At 34.4% G+C, this 23520-nt stretch overlaps 1 protein-coding gene across 2 annotated transcripts; it reads left to right on the top strand.

Annotated features, from left to right (window-relative positions):
• The first annotated feature begins 17179 nt into the window (after positions 1 to 17179).
• Positions 17180 to 22922, top strand: VAB2 (ATPase, V1 complex, subunit B protein). 2 transcript variants are annotated; one of them, XM_039032208.2, is made up of 15 exons: positions 17180 to 17366; positions 17704 to 17771; positions 17915 to 17970; positions 18052 to 18150; positions 18443 to 18502; positions 19010 to 19121; positions 19229 to 19437; positions 19841 to 19969; positions 20057 to 20194; positions 20692 to 20842; positions 20951 to 21033; positions 21817 to 21864; positions 21951 to 22004; positions 22098 to 22181; positions 22283 to 22922. In XM_039032208.2, exons 2-15 carry the CDS (start codon positions 17714 to 17716, stop codon positions 22466 to 22468), a joined length of 1467 nt encoding a protein of 488 aa, XP_038888136.1. In that variant the 5' UTR covers positions 17180 to 17366; positions 17704 to 17713; the 3' UTR covers positions 22469 to 22922. The 2 variants fall into 2 exon arrangements, with proteins under 2 accessions (XP_038888136.1, XP_038888137.1); XM_039032209.2 differs by having other exon boundaries at positions 17365 to 17601.
• The last annotated feature ends 598 nt before the right edge of the window (positions 22923 to 23520 follow it).

Here is a 23520-nt window from a genome sequence, read left to right as displayed (position 1 = left end):
CTCTTCAAACATCGAACTCAAAGTAGCGAAAGAACCTCTACATGAACTATCGCCCAGCAAATCAGTCGGCTGCGACAACACAATCATCTACACGAATGGCAACAACACGAACAGTCACGAATAAGTAAACAGGGGGACGACACCACCAGTTAGAGCCCTTGGTATTCTCGGAGTGAGAATCTAAAGTGTGGTCTTTAGTGAATTTGGTAGAGGTAGGAGGAAAGAAAGATCGTGTAGAGATAAGCAAGTGGGAGAGAAAGAACTATCGTATAGTAGGGATGCTTTTCGTTTAGATGAAGCTACACGATCGTGTAGGTTTTATTAAATGATGGTTTAATAAAAGGTAAACGATCGTTTAGCAAATATGGCACGCTAATTTAGGAAAGCTAAGCGATCTTTTAGGGACAAGCATGCAATCGTTTAGGTGCTGGTGTGCGATCATTTAGACAATGAGCTACTATTGTATAGGCTCTCAAGCTAGGTGATCGTTTACGTTTTCACACTGATTGTGAATTTTCGAACCCATGCAAAAAAGAAACCAATTTCATTTTATTCATCGGTTACCATAACCGAATGCGGCTTCTCCCACTAATACATGATTGAGGAGAATAAAATGGCCAATTATATCATAATTAACCAATTTAATAATAAATGAATATAATTATATTATATTTTTACCCTATAGTTTGATATCATATATCTACTATAGTAACTTCTCCTCCACTTGATATAAATCATATTTAATATCTAATTTCCTCCAAAATTAATGTATCTCATACATTTAGTCAATTATATCATATATGATTAACCAGTCCAATTATATCATATATAATTGAACTCTCTTTTGTCAATTTGAACATTTCAAACTGACCCAAATATTGATTCTCGACTTTATCGAAGCTACCTAAGGTCCTAATGGACCTGTGGTTCAAAGCTCCAATGGTCTGTGAATAGCTGACTAAACTCTTTAGCCACGAGATCCACCATCCATTAACTGTCAGGCATTCCACTAAAGACCAACAGTTGAACTCTTCTTACCACAGATATATTTCTATGTCCATCAAATATAACCAATCATGAGTACGATGACCCTTCAAATATGCTCGTAAGTACAATTGCGCCAATTACCGATTTTCCCCTGTAGTTACATCTCTTGAGTACCACTGATTCCTCTAATGAATAATACAACGTAGTCCAACTATGTGTGAACACCTCTCAGGCCAAGAGAAGGTGTGTGGCACCACTCGTTCAAGCCCTGGAATCAGCCTTTAAGGGAGCTATCTATCTGTTTACTCCTGCCTCGAGGAAGGAGTAAATTCCATCTTGTGTAGCTGAGTTCCTAGCTCCCAAATCAAACGAATCCCCAAAATGATAGGTTTGAGTCGGCGGCCTGGCCATTCGCACCCATACAAATCAAAGGACCGCTCTCAATGGCAGGAGTTCCCAACTCACAGAATTGAGGTCATGTTACCTATGGTCATCCTAGTGAAGTGAAGTCTCTGTCATGAACGGTGTTATATAATAAGACGTCAACACTTCGTGGTCAGGTATCATACAAACTTTTTGTATAGGACGCCCCCACTCGCATGTCCCCTACATGAATGATCAGGATTAGACCATCTGTGACAAGTCACAAAACTTGGTAGCTCAAGGATTTAGTCAGTTATTCACGTACCGTTGGAGCTTTAAGCTACAGGTCCATAAGGTCCCCTTGGTAGCTCAAGGGATTCATGATGAGAATCGGTTTTTGGGTTAGTTTGAAGTGTTCAAATTAACTAGAGGGAATTTGATTATATATGATATAATTAAATTTATTCAATTATATGTGATATAATTAATTTGATGTATTAGATATATTAATTGGAGGAATTATTATAAATATGATTTATATTAAATGCTATAAAGGTAAAAAAGAACTATGGTTTATGTTGCATATGATGTGATATTAAAACTATAGGTTATAAATATAACATGATAAATTAGTTATTATATGTATTTATAATAAATTAATTATAAGATAATTGATTTTGATTTTTTCTCCTAATAACCGTTTTAGTGGGAAGTTGTAGTCAATTTTTTAGTAACTGCTGGATAAAATGAAAATCGTTTTCATTTTTTAATAATTGAATGTGCAAGAAGTGAAAGCTATACAATAGCTTTGAGAGAGTAAACAATCAAGGATCGAGTTTTCTATATGATAGACACTCGTTACTAAACGATCGAGTACCCAAGTTTAAACAATAGACTTCTACCTTCTCCTACTTATTCGATCGTTTACTCGATCGTCCAGTTCCTCCTTCCCTCTTTCAAATCCATACAGAGCCCACACCTCCTAGATTCTCACACTAAGAATACCAAGGTAGCCTCATGGTAGTGTCGAGTTTGCATTCGAGGGTCGAGGATTGAGTTTTACTCGATTGTGATCGAGGATCTTACAGTTCGTGTTGTTTGTTGGAATTGCTCGTGTTGCATTCGTGCTATTGGACGCTTGGTTGTTGGATCGAAGAAACACTAGAAGAAATAGTTCTTCAACGTTATGTTTACTCGATACTTTGTATTTTATTCTTGTAGCATGCTGTAATTTATATTTGATGCATAATTGTTCTGTTAGATTGTAAATATTCATGTTCTTTCACAATGGGATTTGAAACGATCTGCTTCCACTCATGGGTTTTCTATGTTAAGAGTTCCTTCAATTGGTATCAAAGCCAGGTTATTTTGATATTCCAAATTCGTTGATGTATCAAACTAAGTAAGATTGCAAGAGTTATCGCATACTCAATCATGCGGCATAGACATATGAAGCATGTAGCAAACCACCGAGAGGTGTGCATTACGCAATTATAGTGAGTTAATTCTCTCTGCTTAGTGTGAGGTTGTAGCAATGCTTGTCTATGAGTTGATCAGCGGCGACTAACTGCCCGAGAGGGTAAGTAGTGGAACTCACTAAGCAAAGCAAGCAATGTTCCTAGAAATAGGAATAATCTTATGTTCAACATAACCATACTTTTTGCGATCATCTTGTCTTATGTGTGCATCATTCACCCTTTGAACGTACTCAAGAGAGTAGTCTAAAGATAGAATCTAGGCTTAAGAGAGTCGGATTAGAATCTAGGCTTGAGAGAGTCAAATTAGATCACATAAGCAAGAGTAGAAACTTAGACATAAGTTCTATTTGCTATTTACACATCGCATGCGCCCTAGAAATAGGAATGGTGGTATGCGGTCATTTTGTCTTATGTGTGCGCCATATTAGATCGCGTAAGCAAGAATAAAAACTTAGAAATAAGTTCTATCGACTTTTTTCGCATATGCATCGTATGCGTCCTAAAAATAGGAATCATGGCATTTTGCATTGAGAAATGTAGTACTGATATTTGTGTATAGTATGATCGCATAACTATTCTTTAATAGCTGGGATTACCCTTGCGATCAAGCTTAATGATGTGGTGAATTTATCCCTTCCACCATTTTATCTATTTTTTCATGCATCTTATTACACATTAACAGCTGTCGCGTCTCTACCAATTCTCATAGTCATACTTCCATTGCTCAATCTGTTTAGTTAGGAGTAGGAGTAGTGCATAATCTTTTAACTTCCTCATTCTTTTATTCATCGCCTCAATTGCATTACTTTGCAACATTTAGTTACAAGTCCCTGAGTTCGACCTCAGATCACCCCGAGAAACTTGCAATCTCGTTATACTTGGCGAGAGAGAAAGAAAACTTGTGGCAGGAACGCATGGTCATCGCATATATTCTTAAACGCATATTGCATATTTCTTAGTCCAACACATGACCATCAATGCATATCATAAGATGCACGCATATTTACTCTCCATTTTCCACCCATCACTAGGGCACAGCGTTGCGACGCTACAGTACAGTTGCCTACTATACTACTTCGATCTTCTTCAAAAAATCACCATTTTTCGTCTCATTTTCTCTAGATTTCGGTCGAGAACCATTGTGAACGACTCAACAAATAATTACAAACTTAATAGCAGAAAATTATGCCCCAAAACATGGGCCTTTACATAACAAAATTCATAAAGAAAGCCATAAAACTAATGTCCAAACCCGAAAACATCCATCTATGAAATACCACATTCAACATTAATTCATCATATGAAATAATCACAGAATATAGATTCTAAACCCACCAAAACTGTAAAATTAATTCATAAAAAAAAATAGAATTTGAGATCAAAACCTAAAGGCTCTAGTACCAATTGAAGGAACCCTAGTGAAGGGATCCTTGAGCGGAAGCGTATCTACCCAAATCTCATTTTTACATAAATAAGAATTTTACAGAAAAAAGAAAGACAGAGTATGCATTCACAGAGAAAAACAAATCATAGCTCTTTTTCTATTTCATGGTACTTAATGTAAATCTCATTTACATTAATCCTCCACTTGATGTATCTCATACATCACACTGATCATATCATATATAACAGAATTACCTCTTGTCAATTTGAACATTTCAAATCAACACCAGGAACTAATCCTCAACTTGAATCCATTGAACTACCTAGGGGACCTTATGGACCTGTTGCTTGAAGCTCCAACAGTACGTGAATAACTGACTAAATACTTTAGTCACGGGATCCACCATCCATTAACTGTCAGGCACTCCATTAAAGATTGATAGTTGAACTCTTCTTCCTACAGATATATTATGTGTCCATATCAACCAATCAACAACACGATAACCCTTCACAAATCGCTCGTAAGTACAACTAGGCCAATAACCGTTATGCCCCTATAGTTACATCTAACTCCTTAAGTACCACTGATCTCTCTAATAAACATAAGTCATAGTTCTACTATGACTGAGTCCTCTTTTCCAAAAAGAAGTTGTGGCCACTATGTTCAAGCCCCGGAATCAGCCTTTAAGGGAGCATCTATCTACTTACCCCAGCTTTGAGGAAGGAGTGAATTCCATCTTGTGTAACTGAGCTCCCAGCTCCCAAATTAGACAACTCTCCATAAAGGTAGGCATGTTGAGTTGGCAATCTGGCCACTCTCACCCATACTAATCAAAGGACTACCCTCAAAGGCAGGAGTTCCCAAAACATTCAAGATTGAGATCATGTCACCTATGGTCGTTTAAGTGAGATGTAAGTCTCCAGTATCAACGACGTTATATACAGAGACGAATCATCTCATGGTCCGGTCTTATACAAACTCTTTGTATAAGACACCCCCGCTCGCATAACTCTACATGAATGGACAGGATCTACCATCTGTAGTAGTTCACAACACTTGCAAACCCTACAAAGCGGGTTGTATCCATAGTGTCACTAGGATCAGGTATCCTTCCTTAATCCTTATACTACAGACCTATTTATATTATCACTTAAGGCATGATCCATTTGTATATCTCATATACATGCTTATGTTTACATATGATAAAAATGGAACTTTGTTTATTGGATATGAGTAAATGCCAGATAACTCTTATTTTATTCATAACAATGTGTATAATTACAAACTAGGAGACTACGGAAGAATTAGGACACCAATCCCAACAAACCCCCACTTGTCCTAATGCCTTGGGAGACTAATGTACAATACAAGATAAATATATGTATAATATACAATAAACTAGGGCACACCCCAGTATCATCTCCCACTTACCCTAGACAAGATGTCGCATGTCCAGCAAACCTAGACTCTCATGGTGACCCTCAAACACTTTAGTCTTGAGAGTCTTTGTAAAAGGATCAGCAACGTTGTACTCTAATGCGATCTTCGTGACAATCACATCACCGCAATGCACAATCTCCCTGATCAAGTGGTATTTATTCTCTATATGCTTGCCCTGACGATGACTCCGAGGCTCCTTTGAATTTGCCACAGTCCCGCAGTTATCACAATAAAGAGTGATCGACAAATCCATATTTGCAACAACTTCCAAATCTGTAAGGAATTTCCTCAGCTAAATAGTCTCCTTAGCTGCTTCACAAGCGGCTAAGTATTCGGCTTCCATAGTGGAGTCTGCGATGCATCCTTGCTTGATGCTTTGCCATACTACAACCCCTCCATTCAGAGTGAACATTGACCCGATGTTGATTTGTGAGAATCTCTATCAGTCTGAAAGTCAAAGTCTGTGTATCCTGTAATGATCAGATCCTTATCTCCATACATGAGCATGTAGTTCTTCGTTCTCCGAAAATACTTGAGGATCGTCTTGACCACCCTCCAGTGATCAAATCCTTGATTGGACTGAAACCGACTGACAATCCCTACCGCGTAGCAAATGTCGGGTCTGGTACACAACATTGCATACATTAAGCTTCCAACAGCTAAAGCATAGGGAATCCATCTCATCTCCTCAACCTCTCGAGGTGTCTTAGGACATTGATCCTTAGACAAAACGATTCCATGCCTAAAGGGTAATAAACCCCTCTTGGAATCTTGCATCCTGTACTTGATCAACATTTGATCGATGTATGATGCCTGAGACACGGCTAACCTCTTGTTCTTACTATCCCGAATGATCTGGATCCCTAAAACATATTGTGCCTCACCCAAATCTTTCATTTGGAACTGGGCAGCTAGCCATTTCTTAATGACAGTCAGATACCCTACATCATTCCCAATGAGTAGGATATCATCCACATACAGTACCAGGAAAGCTACTGAGTTGTTGATGATCTTCTTGTATACACAAGGCTCATCAACGTTTTGATCAAAGCCAAACGACTTGACCGTAGTGTCAAATCTAATGTTTCACGATCGATACGCTTGTTTCAACCCATAAATGGACCTATTAAGCTTGCAAACTTTTTGCTCTTGATTTGGAACTATGAACCCCTCTGGTTGAGCCATGTAGATAGTCTTCTCAAGATTACCATTAAGAAAGGCAGTCTTGACGTCCATTTGTCATATCTCATAATCATAAAATGTGGCTATGGACAAAAGTATCCTGATAGACTTGAGCATGACAATAGGTGAGAAAGTTTCCTCATAGTCAACTCCCTTGACCTGGGTATAACCCTTTGCCACGAGTCGAGCCTTAAAGGTTTGCACCTTTCCATCTACACCTCTCTTTTGCTTATAGATCCACTTACACTCTATAGGTCTCACCCCATTGGGTGGATCCACAAGCTCCCAGGCGTTATTAAAGTACACAGACTCCATCTCCTGATTCATGGCTTTAACCCATTCATCCTTGTCAACATCCTCCATTGCTTTCTTAAAAGACAATGGATCCTCGACCCCATCATTAGAAATGATGTTTTGGGCTTCAATCAATCCCATGTAGCGATCTGGTGGGTTTATAACCCTCCCACTACATCGAGGCAGTCTCAACTCTTGAGCTGGTTGACTAGATGCATCGACCTCAACAACCCTTATTAATCTGTTGGCATGTTCAACAACTCTTATCGAACCCTCAGTAGTCTCAGTCTCACTAGAAATCTCACGTAAAACTAGCTTACTTTGTGGCTTATGATCCCTTATGTGGTCTTCTTCCAAGAAGATAGCATTTTTTGAAACAAACACTTTGTTCTCACTCGGATCATAGAAGTATTCACCCTTCGTTTCCCTGAGGTAGCCTACAAAGAGGCAAACTTTTGAACGTGGTTCCAACTTCTTCGGGTTAGTCACAAGCACATGTGCCAGACACCCCCAAATCCTAAAGTGATGTAAACTACCTTTACGGCCTCTCCATAACTCAAAAGATGTTTCATAAAAACTTTTTGAGGGAATGTTGTTTAGAATATAGCATGCAGTCTCCACTGTAAAACCCCAAAACAAGTCTGGAAGATAGCATAATTCATCATAGATTGGACCATGTCCAACAAGGTTATATTTCTCCTTTCTAATACACCAGCAGATGTTGAAGGTTGATCTTTCTTTGATATGGATATACTTAGCCTTTTGAAGGTAAAGTTCAAGCAGAAATAGTCGTTGGACATTGGTCTTCTTTTCCCACCGTGGCCTTACTCAATCTTTGAAAGACTGAAGATCGAGCACTTGAAGGCTTAATACGATCGAAGACAGAAGTTCTTTGCTTCATTTATTCTGAGTCGTTGACTTCTTCAGCAGTCACATGATTGTTGTCGACTTCCACTATTCCGACAGTATGACATGCAATAACTTCTGATACATTCTCTGGATGATTATTGAGAAAGCTTCTTGGGAGAAATTCTGCCAAAGTTGCCAGCCGTCGGAATTGAGGGAAGACCTTGTCTTCTTTCTTAACAGGCTTAGGCTTCCATGTCATCTTTTTGCCTTTCTTTTTATGATTCTTGTATAGCTTCAATAGGAACGCGACTCTTTTTGGGTGGAGTTTGGTTGTGTTCTCTTTCGATGAGTCACTACTATCCACCCTTCGTTGTCATCTTCAACAAGCTCATATTTCTTTTCGAAATTTGTTGTTTGAATCTCTTGTTGGAACCAAACAACTATAAGCTCGAATTCTCCAAACTGGATCGGGCTTTGTCTTTGAGCATAGGACACAAACAGTAATGGAACATTTGAAGTTGTCGCTACTGTAGCGTGCTTTGTCTGAGCTACTTCATCCAAATCTAGCTCAATCTTCTTTTCACGAGCCAACTTCATAATTCGTTCCTTCAGCACGAAGCACCTTTCAACTGGGTGACTAATGACCCGATGATACTTGCAGTAGTTAGGATAATCTATTTTCCCTTCTTGTTCCGACCGCTTGCATTCCAGTAACTGAATAAGTTGCTTCTCTAGTAGTTGCTCCAACATATCTGCCACATCAGAGTCAGGGAATGGATAAACCTTCTTTGTCGTTCTTTAAGAGTCGGACGACGCTCTCGCCCTCATTGTGCCTTCTTTCAAATTTTGTTTGTTTTCCTTTGGAGGAAAATTTCAGCGAGGTCACATGAACGACCATAGATTCTTTTGTGGTAGTACCCATGATCTTTTCAGTGCCCTTGGCATCATTTTTGTATTTTCTCCCTTCAGAGACTAGGAAATCTTTAATTCCCCTGTTGGCAATGCTCAGCTCCATATCATGAGCGCGTGTTGCCAGCTCCTCAAACGTACGAGGTTTTATCCCTTGTAGGATGTAAAGAATCTCCCAATGCATGCCTTGAGTGCACATCTCCACTGCAGATAATTCAGTAAGTCTATATTTGCAATCCAGACTTAAAGCTTTCCATCGGTTGATGTAATCGACGACTGTCTCTCCCTTCCACTGTGGTATCTGTCAGCTCCATCATGCTAAGAATGCGCCTTGTAATGTAGAAGCAGTTCAGGAACTCCCTTTCTAGTTGTTCCCAACTGTCAATCACTTCTGGCTCCAAATCAGTATACCAATCGAAAGCATTTCCTTTCAAGGTATGGACGAACTGCTTGACTAGCTGGTCTCCTCTGGTTCCTGCATTTTCACAGGTTTCAATGAAGTGTGCAACATGTTGTTTTGGATTGCCCTTTCCATCGAACTGCTGGAACTTTAGAGGTTGATACCCAGCTGGCATTCTCAGGTTGTCGATTCTCTTGGTGTATGGCTTGGAGTACATAAAGAAGGTTTGGGCCGGCCCTCCATATTGAGCTCTTATGGAGGTCATGATCATGTCTTGTAGTTGTTAGACCGACAAAGAGGTCACTGAGGCTGACTGTTGCGATTGGCTTTCTTGTAGCACGGTCTTCCCCTTGTCTATTGCTTTCATCGTGGGCGTGCCAATTTGTTCGCACGAGATTTTCGGAGAAACATGTTTCGTGGAGTTGAACTTGAGTTGGTGTTGATGTTGGAGTTGATTTGATGCGATGTGGTTCAATCTCTAATATTTGATCCTCTGATTCTCTCTCAGTTGGGTGAATATGCTTGACTTGGAGAAGGAAAGCATCGAACGTTCTTAAAGTAGAAGAGTATTTGTGTCTTCAAAGGTTTTCTGCCTTATAGGAGTGCTGCTTCAAGAGTCTTGGAAACTTGGAGTATAAGTCTTGGAAGAGTATTTGTGTCTTCAAAGGTCTTCTATCTTATAGGAGTGCAGCTTCAGGAGTCTTGGAAGCTTGAAGTAGAAGTCTTAGAAGAGTATTTGTGTCTTCAAAGATCTTCTGCCTTATAGGAGTGCAGCTTCAGGAGTCTTGGAAGCTTGAAGTAGAAGTCGTGGAAGAGTATTTGTGTCTTCAAAGGTCTTTTCTTATAGGAGTGCAGCTTCGGGAGTCTTGAAAGCTTGAAGTATAAGTCTTGGAAGAGTATTTGTGTCTTCAAAGGTCTTCTGCCTTATAGGAATGTAGCTTCAGGAGTCTTGGAAGCTTGGTAGAAGTCTTGGAAGAGTATTTGTGTCTTCAAAGGTCTTCTGTCTTATAGGAGTGTAGCTTTAGGAGTCTTGAAAGCTTGAAGTAGAAGTCTTGGAAGAGTGTTTGTGTCTTCAAAGGTCTTCTGCCTTATAGGAGTGCAGCTTCAGGAGTCTTGGAAGCTTGAAGTAGAAGTCGTGGAAGAGTATTTGTGTCTTCAAAGGTCTTCTTCTTATAGGAGTGCAGCTTCAGGAGTCTTGAAAGCTTGAAGTAGAAGTCTTGGAAGAGTATTTGTGTCTTCAAAGGTCTTCTGCCTTATAGGAATGTAGCTTCAAGAGTCTTGGAAGCTTGGAAGAGTATTTGTGTCTTCAAAGGTCTTCTGCCTTATAGGAGTGTAGATTTAGAAGTCTTGGAAGCTTGAAGTAGAAGTCTTGGAAGAGTGTTTGTGTCTTCAAAGGTCTTCTGCCTTATAGGAGTGCAGCTTCAGGAGTCTTGGAAGCTTGAAGTAGAAGTCGTGGAAGAGTATTTGTGTCTTCAAAGGTCTTCTTCTTATAGGAGTGCGGCTTCAAGAGTCTTGAAAGCTTGAAGTAGAAGTCTTGGAAGAGTATTTGTGTCTTCAAAGGTTTTCTGTCTTATAGGAATGTAGCTTCAGGAGTCTTGGAAGCTTGGAGTAGAAGTCTTGGAAGAGTATTTGTGTCTTCAAAGGTCTTCTGCCTTATAGAAGTGTAGATTTAGAAGTCTTGGAAGCTTGAAGTAGAAGTCTTGGAAGAGTGTTTGTGTCTTCAAAGGTCTTCTGCCTTATAGAAGTGCAGCTTCAGGAGTCTTGGCGACTTGAAGTAGAAGTCTTGGAAGAGTATTTGTGTCTTCAAAGGTCCTTTGCCTTATAGGAGTGCAGCTTTAGGAGTCTTGGCAACTTGAAGTAGAAGTCTTGAAAGAGTATTTGTGTCTTTAAAGGTCTTCTGCCTTATAGGAGTGCAGCTTCAGGAGTCCTCTGCTTGTTAGTGAATTCTCTCTGGGTCTTCTGAGTGTAGAAAATGTTGTCCTTACAAATGAAGAGAACTTCTCTATTTATAGAGTTCTCAGGTGGGTTTCGTGGGATTGGTTGGTCCATGGGTCTGACCTTTTGACCCAATTATTTGGTTTTGGGCTTGATCTGGAACTTGGATCCATTTCAACTTTTTTTTTTTTTTTTTTTTTTTGTAGTTTGGACTTAAGCTCAAATAGTAATATCAAATTGGACCAATTTAATCTCATCCGATCCATCCGCGTGACGTCATCGAAACTTGTCTTCAATTCAATTCGGGACATGTGTCAACTTCTAATTGGACCCAAAGTCAATGATTTAGAAATTCGTCGATAATTTAGCATACGACGTGGTGACTTGTGATTGGTCCAAAATTTCTCATTCAATAACTGCAACACTTATCTAAATTTGAAGTTCAATTTGATGCAATTAAAAGTTTAAAAGTGAAAGTTGGTATAACTCAAGTTTAAGGGTCAAACTATTTATTTTAAAAATCGATTTATATTCGTGGATTTTAAGGGTTGTATCACCTAGATTAATTAAAATACTAAAGTTTTATTGGTGAATCAATTTATATTCTTTAGTACATATTTTGTTTTAAAACCGTTAAGGCATAAACTTTACATGTCTAAATTGATTCAATGGCAAGAATTTAAGATTTAAATTGAATTTGAAGTTTTGATCCAAAGTTTACAATATAATTTAAATCTGTTTAAAAAATGAAAAATGAAAAGAAAAAAAAAATCCTTTATCAAACAAAATAATATTGAATGACATCATAGAGGTTGAATGGGCCCTTTTAGCTGGCCCAATATGCACAAAGCGGTCAGGCTTTTGGAAATCAAACATTTTGATGCAAATCATGTGGCAGATGTCACAGATTAACTAGTGCTTTTGTGTCCAACAAAAACTTAGTTTAACTGTACTCAAGAGTAATAGATCTATACTTTAAATCTCTTCTACTCAATTTGCATTAAAAAAATAGAACTTTATGAATTTATTATGAAATATGGAATTAAGGTAATTACATTGAATAGCATGAAGTGTATGACAACATTTTTAAATAATTGTAAGTATAACAAAATCTATTAGTGATACGCTCGTCTTAGTGACATGGCCATCACCGATAGATCTCTACTAACGATATGTTTATCATTAATAGGCTTTGAAAGCAAAATCTAATATTGTTATATCTACAAATTCTTTTGTATTGTACTACATCTGCAAATACTTTAATCTGATTGCTATTGTGACTGTCTTGTGAATTAATACAGTTTTTAAAGTATAATTTATATAAATCTCAAATTAATATTAAAATAGGACAACTTTTGTATTGTTACATAATCAACACAGGTTTTTTTTTTTAAAAAAAAAAAAAAAAAAAAAAAAAAAAAAAAAAAAGTTAGAGCTTCTAAAAGACAACTTTTACCATTCAAATGTAAATTACACAAATGAAACCTTTTGCTAATCCAAACTTTCCGAATATGACACATTAATAATCTTTTCGAGACAACATCTGACGAACGATGAGTTGACTGACGAAGCCCAACTTATATTTGGGAGAGAAGTTGCTATATTGGAAATCAAGCATGAAAATTGTTTTTGAATTTCGTGACCGACCAATTATAAAAATGTAATTTTAAAATGTATAATTTTACACATAATAATTATAAGAAAATTTTAATATAAAATTAGTTTATAAATTAATTAATAATAGTTTATAGTCAACCTAATATACAGTTAGTTAGTGGCTATGACTAGTTTTATAATATATAAATATAGTATTAGACACGTTTGAAATAAGTATTTAAATTAGAATCTTATTTTTGAATCTACTGCCAAATACATATATTAAAACATGAAATACAATCATATTTTCATTAAAAATCTTTTGTTATCAAATTTATGTATTCAGATTTCATACCAAACATATTCTCAATTTTGTACTCTAAACAAAAAATTTCAAAATTGGGCTTCTTTGGTAGAGAATTTGAAAATTATGGATTAAATGAAAATATAATTGTATTTCATATTTTTAAATATGTGTTTAGTAGTATATTTAGAAATTGAATTCTAATTTAAACAGTGACTTAAAATGTATTTAATACTATACATTTATAAATCATAAAACTAGTTGTAGTTATCCACTAATACTTAGTTGACAGTAAACTATTATTAAGTATTTATGAACACTATCTAGGTTAAAAAAAATTTGTAATATTATATGATTTATAATATATTAAATAATACATACTATATTTAAAAAAAAAATTGAGTTTATAACATTATATATTGTATTTCTAAATGTTTTATATTTTTTTTAATATTGTTTTGCATTTTGAAATTTAAGCTTTAAAATTTAGATATAATAAAAATATAAAAATACTGTTTCTAAATTTTTATAATTTAAATCACACACTATTCAAAAACAAATTTAGATTGTCATCAAAACATACGAAGTTAATAAACCTAAAAAAATAAAATAGAATCCGGAATCTCTACTAAAATGGGGCTAAACTTCTCAAAGCTCTCACTTAAATTTTCAAACAATAAATTTAGGCTTACAATATTGAATTTATAGACATCGAATCTATGAGGAAAAAAGAAAATGAAAGCTTTGAATCTACAAACCAAATACCAACAAAGGTAATGGGGACATATGGAGCCAAAAAAGGAAAAAATAAAGAAAAAATAAAAAATAAAAAAAGATTCACGAATTGCCCCTGGCCAACGTGCACCCATGCAGATCACGATGTTGAGATAAAGATTTTAACTTTCAGTAAAGCGGGTCCCACTGGAGGGTAGTTTTGTCAATTTACTCTCTCCAAAAGCTAATGAAAAATTCCCCACCATCCGTAAATCGTGGGCCAATAATTTTCCGCCACGTAACAAGGACAAATTTTACCCCTAAAAAACACTACGCAGGAATCTCTTTCAATATTACCATTATTTTCCTCCATTTCATAACTAACCATACTTTGCATTTTTTTTTTGAAGAGACACTTTTCATTTAATAAATACAAATATTCTTTCGAAATTTATAATAATATTCTTTTTAAGTATTTTATAAACATTTTAAAATTACTTGTGAAAAAAAAAAGTTAAAATGTTGGATGGAAATTAGAACCGATATAATTTTTTCTTGTCTCAAATCACCACCATATGGACTATATCCAGATATTTGTCTAATATTATAATAAATTTCTATTCCAATAATTGATATATAAATGTTTATTAGAGTCAAAGTTATAAACTTCGAGAGAAGTTGGACGTTTTTTTAAAAATGGATGAATATTGTTTTTAGGTTAAAATACTATTTTGATCTTTATATTTCAAGTATTTTTAATTGTTTAATTTTAGTCATTATACTTTCAATAAATCTTAAATTTAGTTTTTATGGTTTTTTTATTGTCGATTTTCTCAAACAATTTAATCTCTACCAGCATCCTCTTTATAAATTGTGAAAATATATTCACATCGTATCTTTTTTTACATGAAAATTTATTATTATTATTTAACCTATTTCGATAAAAACTTGTTTGGAGGACCACATTCAAGATTTATTGAATGTATATCGACTAAATTTAAAATTTATTTAAAGTACATATACTAAAATTTAAACCAAAAAACCAAAACAAAATAAAAAGGCCAAAAAATAAGATATAGTTTGATAATCATTTAGCTTTTTGTTTTTTAAAACTATGCCTATATATATGCCACTTCCATCTCCAAATTCTCTTTTTTTGTTATCTACATTTTGCCAATGGTTTAAAAAATAAGTCAAAATTTGAAAACTAAAATAAGTAACTTCTAAAGCTTGTTTTTGTTTTTTGGAATTTCGTAATAAATTCAACAATGGTACTTTAGAAAGTTGCAAATCATAGTAAAAAATGGGAAATGAATAGATTTAATTTAGGATTAGTACAAATTTAATCCCTTTTGAAAACTTATTTTCATAAATGTCTAAATATTTGGATATTTTCGTTTAAGAGGTTTAATGTTGTTTCTGGACAAAAATACCCCTTGTGGTAGGCAGTTGGAGAGATAAAATTGAAGAGAGAAAGTGCATTTATTATATACTTTTCAAGCATTTTTAATGTTGAAGAAATAAAATGTATTTATTATATTCTAATAATCATTTGAGATTTATCCTAAATTGCAATTGGATAGATAAAATGTATATAATATTATTATATTTTTTTATTCAATGTACTTGATGTATCAAACAACTGGTTTGTTTTTTACGAATTCATGATTATTTTAAATATATATTAGATACTTTTAGATGATCACAAATGTTCTAACCAATATATGAAATATAACATAGTATATATGTAAATAAAAAATCAACTCAACATAAATATATGTATATGTTGTAAATTGCCTTTATATCACAGTATATATAATCTGAACAAATCAAACTTTAACATGTTCAACATAAATCTCAGTATATATTATAAATTTCTTTTATATCATAGGATATATAATCTCAATAAATCAAAATTTAACAACAATTCCCTAACCAAAGTGTAATTCAAAATTAATTTAACAACTTTAATATACCACAATATATCATAAATTCAATTTATGTCACAGTATGTATCATATCTTTCATATATATATATGTGTGTGTATGTTAGAAGTCAGACGTGGGATAGAAAATCACATTAATTTCAAATAGGAAAAAAGCTCAACTAATTAATGATATATAATAAATATATTTAGAGCTTAAATGAAATTAATTGAGATTTTTAACTAATTAAATGAAATTTATGATATATACCGTGATAAAAATAGAATTTTTAATATATACTATGAATTATGTTCGATGTTGAGTGATTTATATACTGTGGTGTATTAAAATTGTTAATTTAATTTTGAATTACACTTATGTTAGGGAATCGTCATTAAAATTTGATTTATTGGTATTATACATACTATGATATAAAAGAAATATATGATATATGTTGAGATTTATATTGAACACTGAGTCAATCTCTGATTTATATTTGTAATGTATTTTATATATTGGTTAAACATTTGCAAATATCTAAAACAATGTTCTAAGGTATATTAAAAATAACTAGAAACCCATCAGAAAAACTAGTTGTTTGATACGTGTAAACGTGTTAAATGAAAAATAAAACCATACTAAATGTATTTATTCTAATTGAAAATGAGAAGAAATCTCAAATAATTAATAGAATATAATAAATGCATATTCTCATTCCAACATTAAAAATGATTCAAAAATATGGAAAACTATATCATAAATGCAATTTTCCTCCAATTTTCTCTCTTAGCTCCCACCACAATAGTAGGCTGGGGAATGAAGGTAATTAGATCATAATTTTTGTATAACCCACTTAGACATTTATCTAAATAATAAAAAATGTTGATATAATTGAAATATAGGGTCTTGTTATGTGTCGTTATCCCATCTAATCTTCAAAAACCAAAAACCAAAATCAAATTATTACAAACCAGATCCAAAATAATATTTTAACATCCTTTAGAGTTAAAATATCATCTTGGTCCCTATATTTTGAAATTTATTAAATTTTGGTTTTGTCCTTTCAATTATCTATTTTTACTCTATGTAATTTTAATAAATCTTAAATTTAGTGTCTATTATTAGTGTATTATCGATTTTTTTTATTTATTAACATTTTTATTGTAAATTCTGAAAACATATACCATATTATATTTGTTGGCATGGAAATTATTATTATTATTATTGTTTAATCAATTTCGTTAAAAATTAACTTGGAGGGACTATATTTAAAAATCATCGGAAGTATCGAGACTATAAATAAAAATATTAGAACTAATTTTTTTTTATAAAAAAATTAGAGTATAGAGTTAAAAATAGTATTTTAATTTTATTTTTTTAAAAAAATTATTTTTGTATTTTAGCCTGAATGTTATTTTACTCTGTCTACGACGAACGGTTAAAAGAAAAATATAAAATCGATATTCCGAGTGAAATTTAGTTTTCTTCAATTATTATTAATAATATTTCCAGTCCGTCAGATCCCAGTTTGCATCTTCTCGCTGCTGTCCACATCTCTCCTCGCCCTCGGTTCCTCTATCAGATCAGGAGAAGCGAAAACAACAGGTTTGAATCTTCCTCTTCTCTTTCAGATCCACGATCAATTCCGAATGTTTCTTAATCCTTTTTTGATTGCCTCGGATTCCGTTTTCGTTAGGAATATGTATTTATCTGCCTCTTCAGGGCTATAGGAGTTGATTACGCTTGTTTGATCCGAACTTGGTTTTTTCTGTGGTCTCCAATTATTGTCATTTGATTTCGAGGATAGTTTTGTGTTTTTGTTGTTCTGTGGTGATTGGAGGTAATTTCAGTATATGTGTAGTGATGCATTCAATTGATTTTTGTTGTTAATTTTTTGTAATTTACTTTTGGGGTTTTGTTATTTTTGTTCTTGGTGCGTTAGTGATTGAAGTATGGGTGTGGAACAAAACAATCACGATGCAGAGGAGGGAACGCTGGAGATTGGAATGGGTAGGTTTTCCAATGGCTTATCCTTGCTATCATTTGTTAATTTTTGAAGCTTTATTTTGATCGAAGTAATATAAGCTTGAGTTGCAAAAATCTTGGAACCTTTGTTCTGGGTAAATGATTTTCGATTGGTTTTCTTGCTGCAGAATATAGAACAGTCTCTGGAGTGGCTGGTCCTTTGGTTATTCTGGACAAAGTCAAGGTATTGATCCTTTCTCTCTAGTTTGTCATGTATATTTATTGAGGATCTAGTGACTAAGTTTTTCTTTTCTCAAATTTCCAGGGACCTAAGTTTCAGGAGATTGTTAATATTCATCTAGGAGATGGATCAACCAGGCGAGGTCAAGTCCTGGAAGTTGATGGGGAGAAAGCTGTTGTTCAGGTTATCTTCTTCAGCGCGCTTCTGTCTTATTTCCAGTTTCACTATCATTCTGACTTCCTACCTAAGATTGAGGTTCAGGGAATGATGTGCCCTTCTTTGGTTGGGTGCTTGTTTCCAGATTATTCTCTGGTTTTGATAAATTGATACCAAAAAAATTAATTGATACCATCAGTTTTTGCTTATTTTCTACAGAGATTGTACTGCTTCACTTTCTTTTTTGTTGTTTATTCTTGCAAAGCAGTTCATCTACTTATAATATTTTTATTTGGCTTTTGTTGTTTTGAATTGCCAGGTATTCGAAGGGACATCTGGAATTGATAACAAATATACAACTGTACAATTTACCGGAGAGGTACAAACCCTATTAATAATAGAATAATTGGCTGAATTTATCTTGTCAAATGAATTTGTTCGAATACCATGTTTATTTTCTCTGTGAACCGTCAGTCTTGTGTAAAGGGATTGAATAGGAAACAATTTTGCAAGATACTTGTATGATGGAACAGTACTAGGTTAATCACTGAAGCCTTATAAATGGACTAGAGATTGGTTCAACTGCCCTAGCTTTTCAATGTCCAAGGTTTTATCTTAAAAAATATGTCTATTCCTTTTTAGCCAAATGTTCCGGAGGGTGCTTTAAATTAGCTTTCTAGCTTCATGATCACCTTTTTTTTTTTTTTTTTTGCTTGGACATCTATATTTGTGGAAATTCTGTTGCCAGCCACCAGGTCTTGGAAAATTGAAATTGATAAAGAGATTCTAGGGCGTCTTTTTTCATTCATTGAGGTTCTTTATAGTTTAACTTTGTTTTACACTTAATTTTATTGCTCATTACTTTTGTTCTATATCTTATTTGTAGGTTTTGAAAACTCCAGTCTCCTTGGACATGCTTGGGCGAATTTTTAATGGTTCTGGAAAACCCATCGATAATGGCCCTCCTATCTTGCCTGAGGCTTACTTGGATATTTCTGGTGTGTTACTGGAAATATGGAGAATTATTTTTCTCTCTCTTTCCATTTTAGTAAATCCACACTTTATTATATTTTATTTACCTTATTTGCTAATTCTTCTTCCTTAGGGAGTTCTATTAACCCTAGTGAAAGAACTTATCCTGAAGAGATGATACAGACTGGAATTTCTACAATTGATGTCATGAATTCCATTGCTAGAGGGCAAAAGATCCCACTTTTCTCAGCTGCAGGTCTTCCTCACAATGAAATTGCTGCCCAGATATGTCGTCAGGCTGGCTTGGTGAAGCGGTTGGAGAAATCTAACGATCTTCTTGAGGTATAGGCTACAGTTGTGTAACTTTGCAGGCATGCGTTTTTTGCTTTGGTTTGGAAAATGGGATTGCTCGGTAGATATTTGTCCACTCTAAATTTTTTATTTAGAGGAGATTATAATTTCTTTATCAAACGTGTAAAATAATTTTGTAATAATTAAGAAATATAATGAATTTGACCTTTAAGTTCGAAGAAGTTTTCCATCGAATTAGAAAAGAATATAATCTTCTAGCTTTTCAAGTCAAATTTGCAATTACATGCAAGTTACTACAATGCTGAAATATATGTGAACTGGGTGATTGATTACTCATTCTCAAGATATTTCCTTGGTGTACTGATTTGATAATTTTGATGCTTATTTTAGTGGAGAGAGATATCTTTTTTTAACCTAAGTTTTTGATTTACAGGGTGGTGAAGAGGACAACTTTGCCATTGTTTTTGCTGCTATGGGTGTTAACATGGAAACTGCTCAATTTTTCAAACGTGATTTTGAAGAAAATGGTTCAATGGAGAGAGTGACCCTATTTCTGAACCTGGTATTTTTTTTTTTTTTTTTATGCATCAACTAAACTTTGTGACTATTTATTCTTAAATATTGGAGCCATATATATATTTTTTTACAGGCTAATGATCCTACAATTGAGCGTATCATCACTCCTCGTATTGCTCTTACTACTGCTGAATATTTGGCTTATGAATGTGGGAAGCATGTTCTCGTCATACTGACAGATATGAGTTCTTATGCTGATGCCCTTCGTGAGGTAATGCAATGATGTATTTACTTTTTAGTTTGGAGTTTCTGAACATGTCTCTGGACTCCCTGTAACTAAATGCAGATTATATGATAACATATCTTTTAGGATTTTTTAATCGGATTTTGGCTGACCTAGGACCAATCTTGTAGTTTTATTGTTTTTGCGCACATAAAAAATTGCTTTTAGTTGATGGCAACTTTCTTGAATTAACTGATTGAAGAAACTGAATACCTTAATTAACTAAGTTATTGTTTTGCTTATCAAACTAATTTACAGAGCATTTAGATATGTTAATTGTTAACATTATTAAAAGATCACTTCTAAGAGTCCCTTTGGGGACATCAGGTAAGTGATCATTTCTAAGAGTTTCAAAATAATTTCAATGTTCATACAGAATCGTAATAGTTTTGGTTGGGAACATTCAAGTTGGGAAGATGTTCCCTGCGAAAAGGGGGAAATAGAAGAAAAGAATTTAAAAAACACATAATTGACTTCTTTTGCAGGTGTCTGCTGCACGAGAGGAAGTACCTGGAAGGCGTGGATACCCTGGTTATATGTATACTGATCTTGCTACAATCTATGAACGAGCTGGACGTATTGAAGGACGTAAAGGATCCATCACTCAAATCCCAATCCTCACCATGCCAAACGATGGTAATGCCTCCTCTATCTATGTTCATCGTCTTGTTAAATGAACGTTTTTTTTAGTCTTTAGCGTTTTAATTGATTCTTTTGGGGTTTTGGGGTTTTGGGGGTGATCAGATATTACACATCCTACTCCTGATCTTACTGGCTATATTACCGAGGGACAGATCTACATTGACAGGCAACTCTACAACAGACAGGTGAGTATATGGAGCTTACAATTTAGATTATATAACTTGTTTATCGATGCAAGCCATACCATGTGAAGTTGTATATATAAGGTAACCATGAGCATAGCTCAATTGGCAATTTGGCATAAAGCATGTAATCTTGACTAAGAGGTTAGATATTAGAATCCCCCACTTTGCATATTGTTGTACTAATAAAAAAAGTTGCATATGTATATTTTTATCAAACAACTTTCATTGAGAATGAATGAGAGAATACAAGGACACACAAAAATAAAAGCCCTAAAAAAGGACACCCTCCTAAAGGAAAAGGGCTCAAATTGTACAAAGTAGAACCTACAAAATAATTACAAAAGCTCTTCGAAGTCAAAGCTCAAGGAGAAGCTTGAAATCTAGCAAGGGATCAAACATTTGAGGGTCCCTCTCCAAACCTCTAAACACTATTATTCCCCTCACTCCGAAGATCCCACAAAATAGCATACACCCCAACAAGTCATAAAATCCGATCCTTTTCATGTAAAGGTAGATGGAAGAGGAACTTTTCATCTATCATCATTTTGCTTGGCCATTGCTCTTTAAGATATGAGCAGTGACATACTGCGCCCATTTTGATAAGTTGTCAGTCCATGGATTACTATTACCCAAATGAAAATTGGAAAAACATAGCAGTTTTCAGGTTTTCAGAGATATTTAAGTTACTTTTCATCAACTTGGAACTTATAATCAATGATAATTGTTACTCACGAGTATTCTTCCTGGCTCTGAATCTGATAATTATCTTCTTGGCTTGGCCAGATATACCCACCAATTAATGTACTTCCTTCACTGTCTCGTCTCATGAAGGTAATTTTCTTCCACATTGTTTTATGATTGTTTATAAGCATAGACAAATTCATAGTGTACTTAATAAATATCCTCCATTACTGCAGAGTGCTATTGGTGAAGGAATGACCCGTAGGGATCATGCTGATGTATCCAACCAGGTGAGCTTTCTTTGTTATAGTTTTACAGATCCATCTTTGAGCTAGTGATGAAAGCTATGTGACTTTAATATCTATGAGCCCGCGAACCTGCAGCTCTATGCAAATTATGCAATTGGGAAGGATGTTCAGGCCATGAAAGCCGTGGTCGGAGAAGAAGCACTCTCTTCCGAGGATCTGGTATTATATTATATCTTTCTTTCATTTTCCATGAGAATTGTTTTGCAATGATAAAAATTCCATTCTCATAACAACAAACTAACGTCACTTTCTGAAAACAGCTCTATTTGGAGTTTTTGGACAAATTTGAGAGGAAGTTTGTCACTCAAGGAGCTTACGATACTCGAAACATTTTCCAATCACTTGACCTGGCATGGACACTGCTTCGTATTTTCCCTCGTGAACTCCTGCACCGTATACCTGCAAAGACTCTTGACCTGTTTTACAGCCGAGAATCTGCAAATTGAAGAACCAAAGCTCTTATATACCTGTAAGAGGCCGCGTAGATAGATCATAATGAGCTTGGAGAAATGTTATTTTCAGTCTCTCCCTCTTTCCATTTCACTTCCTTTCTCCCTCCATATTGCATAAATTCAGAGTGAAGAATAAATGAAAAAAAAAAGGTTGTGTTCCATCTCATTCTCACAGTTCAGCCTCTTTCCAAGCAAGTCAGAATGGGAACAACATTCTTTTAGCAAAGAACATCAAGCTCTTCCAATGTTTGTATTATGTTTAATTATTTTGTTGGATCGTGGCATCTGTTCTGCTTTAGGGCATGCTCAACAACTTTTAGGGCATCTAAATTCTTATAAAGGCCCTTTCCAATTCCTCTTGTCTATTTATATAAGTTGATATCATGTCTTTGTATTCTGAACAGTTTTGAGAATTTCTGAAGAGTTCAGTTTGATGTTATTATGAATAGCCCTGCTTCTTGTGTTCTACTTTCCTATCATTGTAGTATTATAAGGCATAGCTAATTGTATACTATGGAATGATTTCCTTTCAAAGTAATTTTAAATTTAAAAATAGATCGATGTCAAAAGTCAAAATTAGTAAGAATAAGATCAAGTTTAGAGAGAATACATGATAAATTTAAACTTTGACGTTTGCATTTAATTTACAGATTAAGTTTTACTTTAAATAGAGGTTAATTTTGTATAGTTTAAATCAACGTAATCTTTATGACTCAATGGGCGAGACACTAATTATAGTTTTTCGCTCCTTCGTCCTTATAATGGTTGAACTAAAAAAAAAAAAAAAAAAAAAAAAAAAAAAAAGTCAAATTCACTTTCTTTGTCATAACTTAATAGATAAGACATTTTAATTATCATTTCAAAAATCGATAGTTTGCTTCCTCATCTTTACAATGGTTGAATTCAGAAAGGTCAAATTCACTTTTCTAGCTCAATAGACAAGACAATAATTACCATTTCAAACTTCGATAGTTCGTCTCTCTCTCACAATGGTTGAATTAAAAAAAGTTGTAAATTCACTTTCTTTACTATAGTTCAATAAATAA

This window comes from Benincasa hispida, chromosome 5, assembly GCF_027475165.1.
Source record: "Benincasa hispida cultivar pf3 chromosome 5, pf3_genome.v1.1, whole genome shotgun sequence".
Classification (NCBI taxonomy): domain Eukaryota; kingdom Viridiplantae; phylum Streptophyta; class Magnoliopsida; order Cucurbitales; family Cucurbitaceae; genus Benincasa; species Benincasa hispida.
The sequence above is the reverse complement of the archived record's forward strand: the minus strand, read 5'-3'. Positions and strand labels throughout refer to the sequence as shown.

What these genes read in the sequence shown, in the direction of transcription:
- VAB2 (XM_039032208.2), top strand. Translation starts at nt 17,714, where the DNA reads ATGGGTGTGGAACAAAACAATCACGATGCAGAGGAGGGAACGCTGGAG. An exon ending in TTATTCTGGACAAAGTCAAG is followed by an intron (nt 17,971 to 18,051) that starts GTATTGATCCTT and finishes TCAAATTTCCAG; the next exon opens with GGACCTAAGTTTCAGGAGAT. An exon ending in ATGCTGATGTATCCAACCAG is followed by an intron (nt 22,005 to 22,097) that starts GTGAGCTTTCTT and finishes GCGAACCTGCAG; the next exon opens with CTCTATGCAAATTATGCAAT.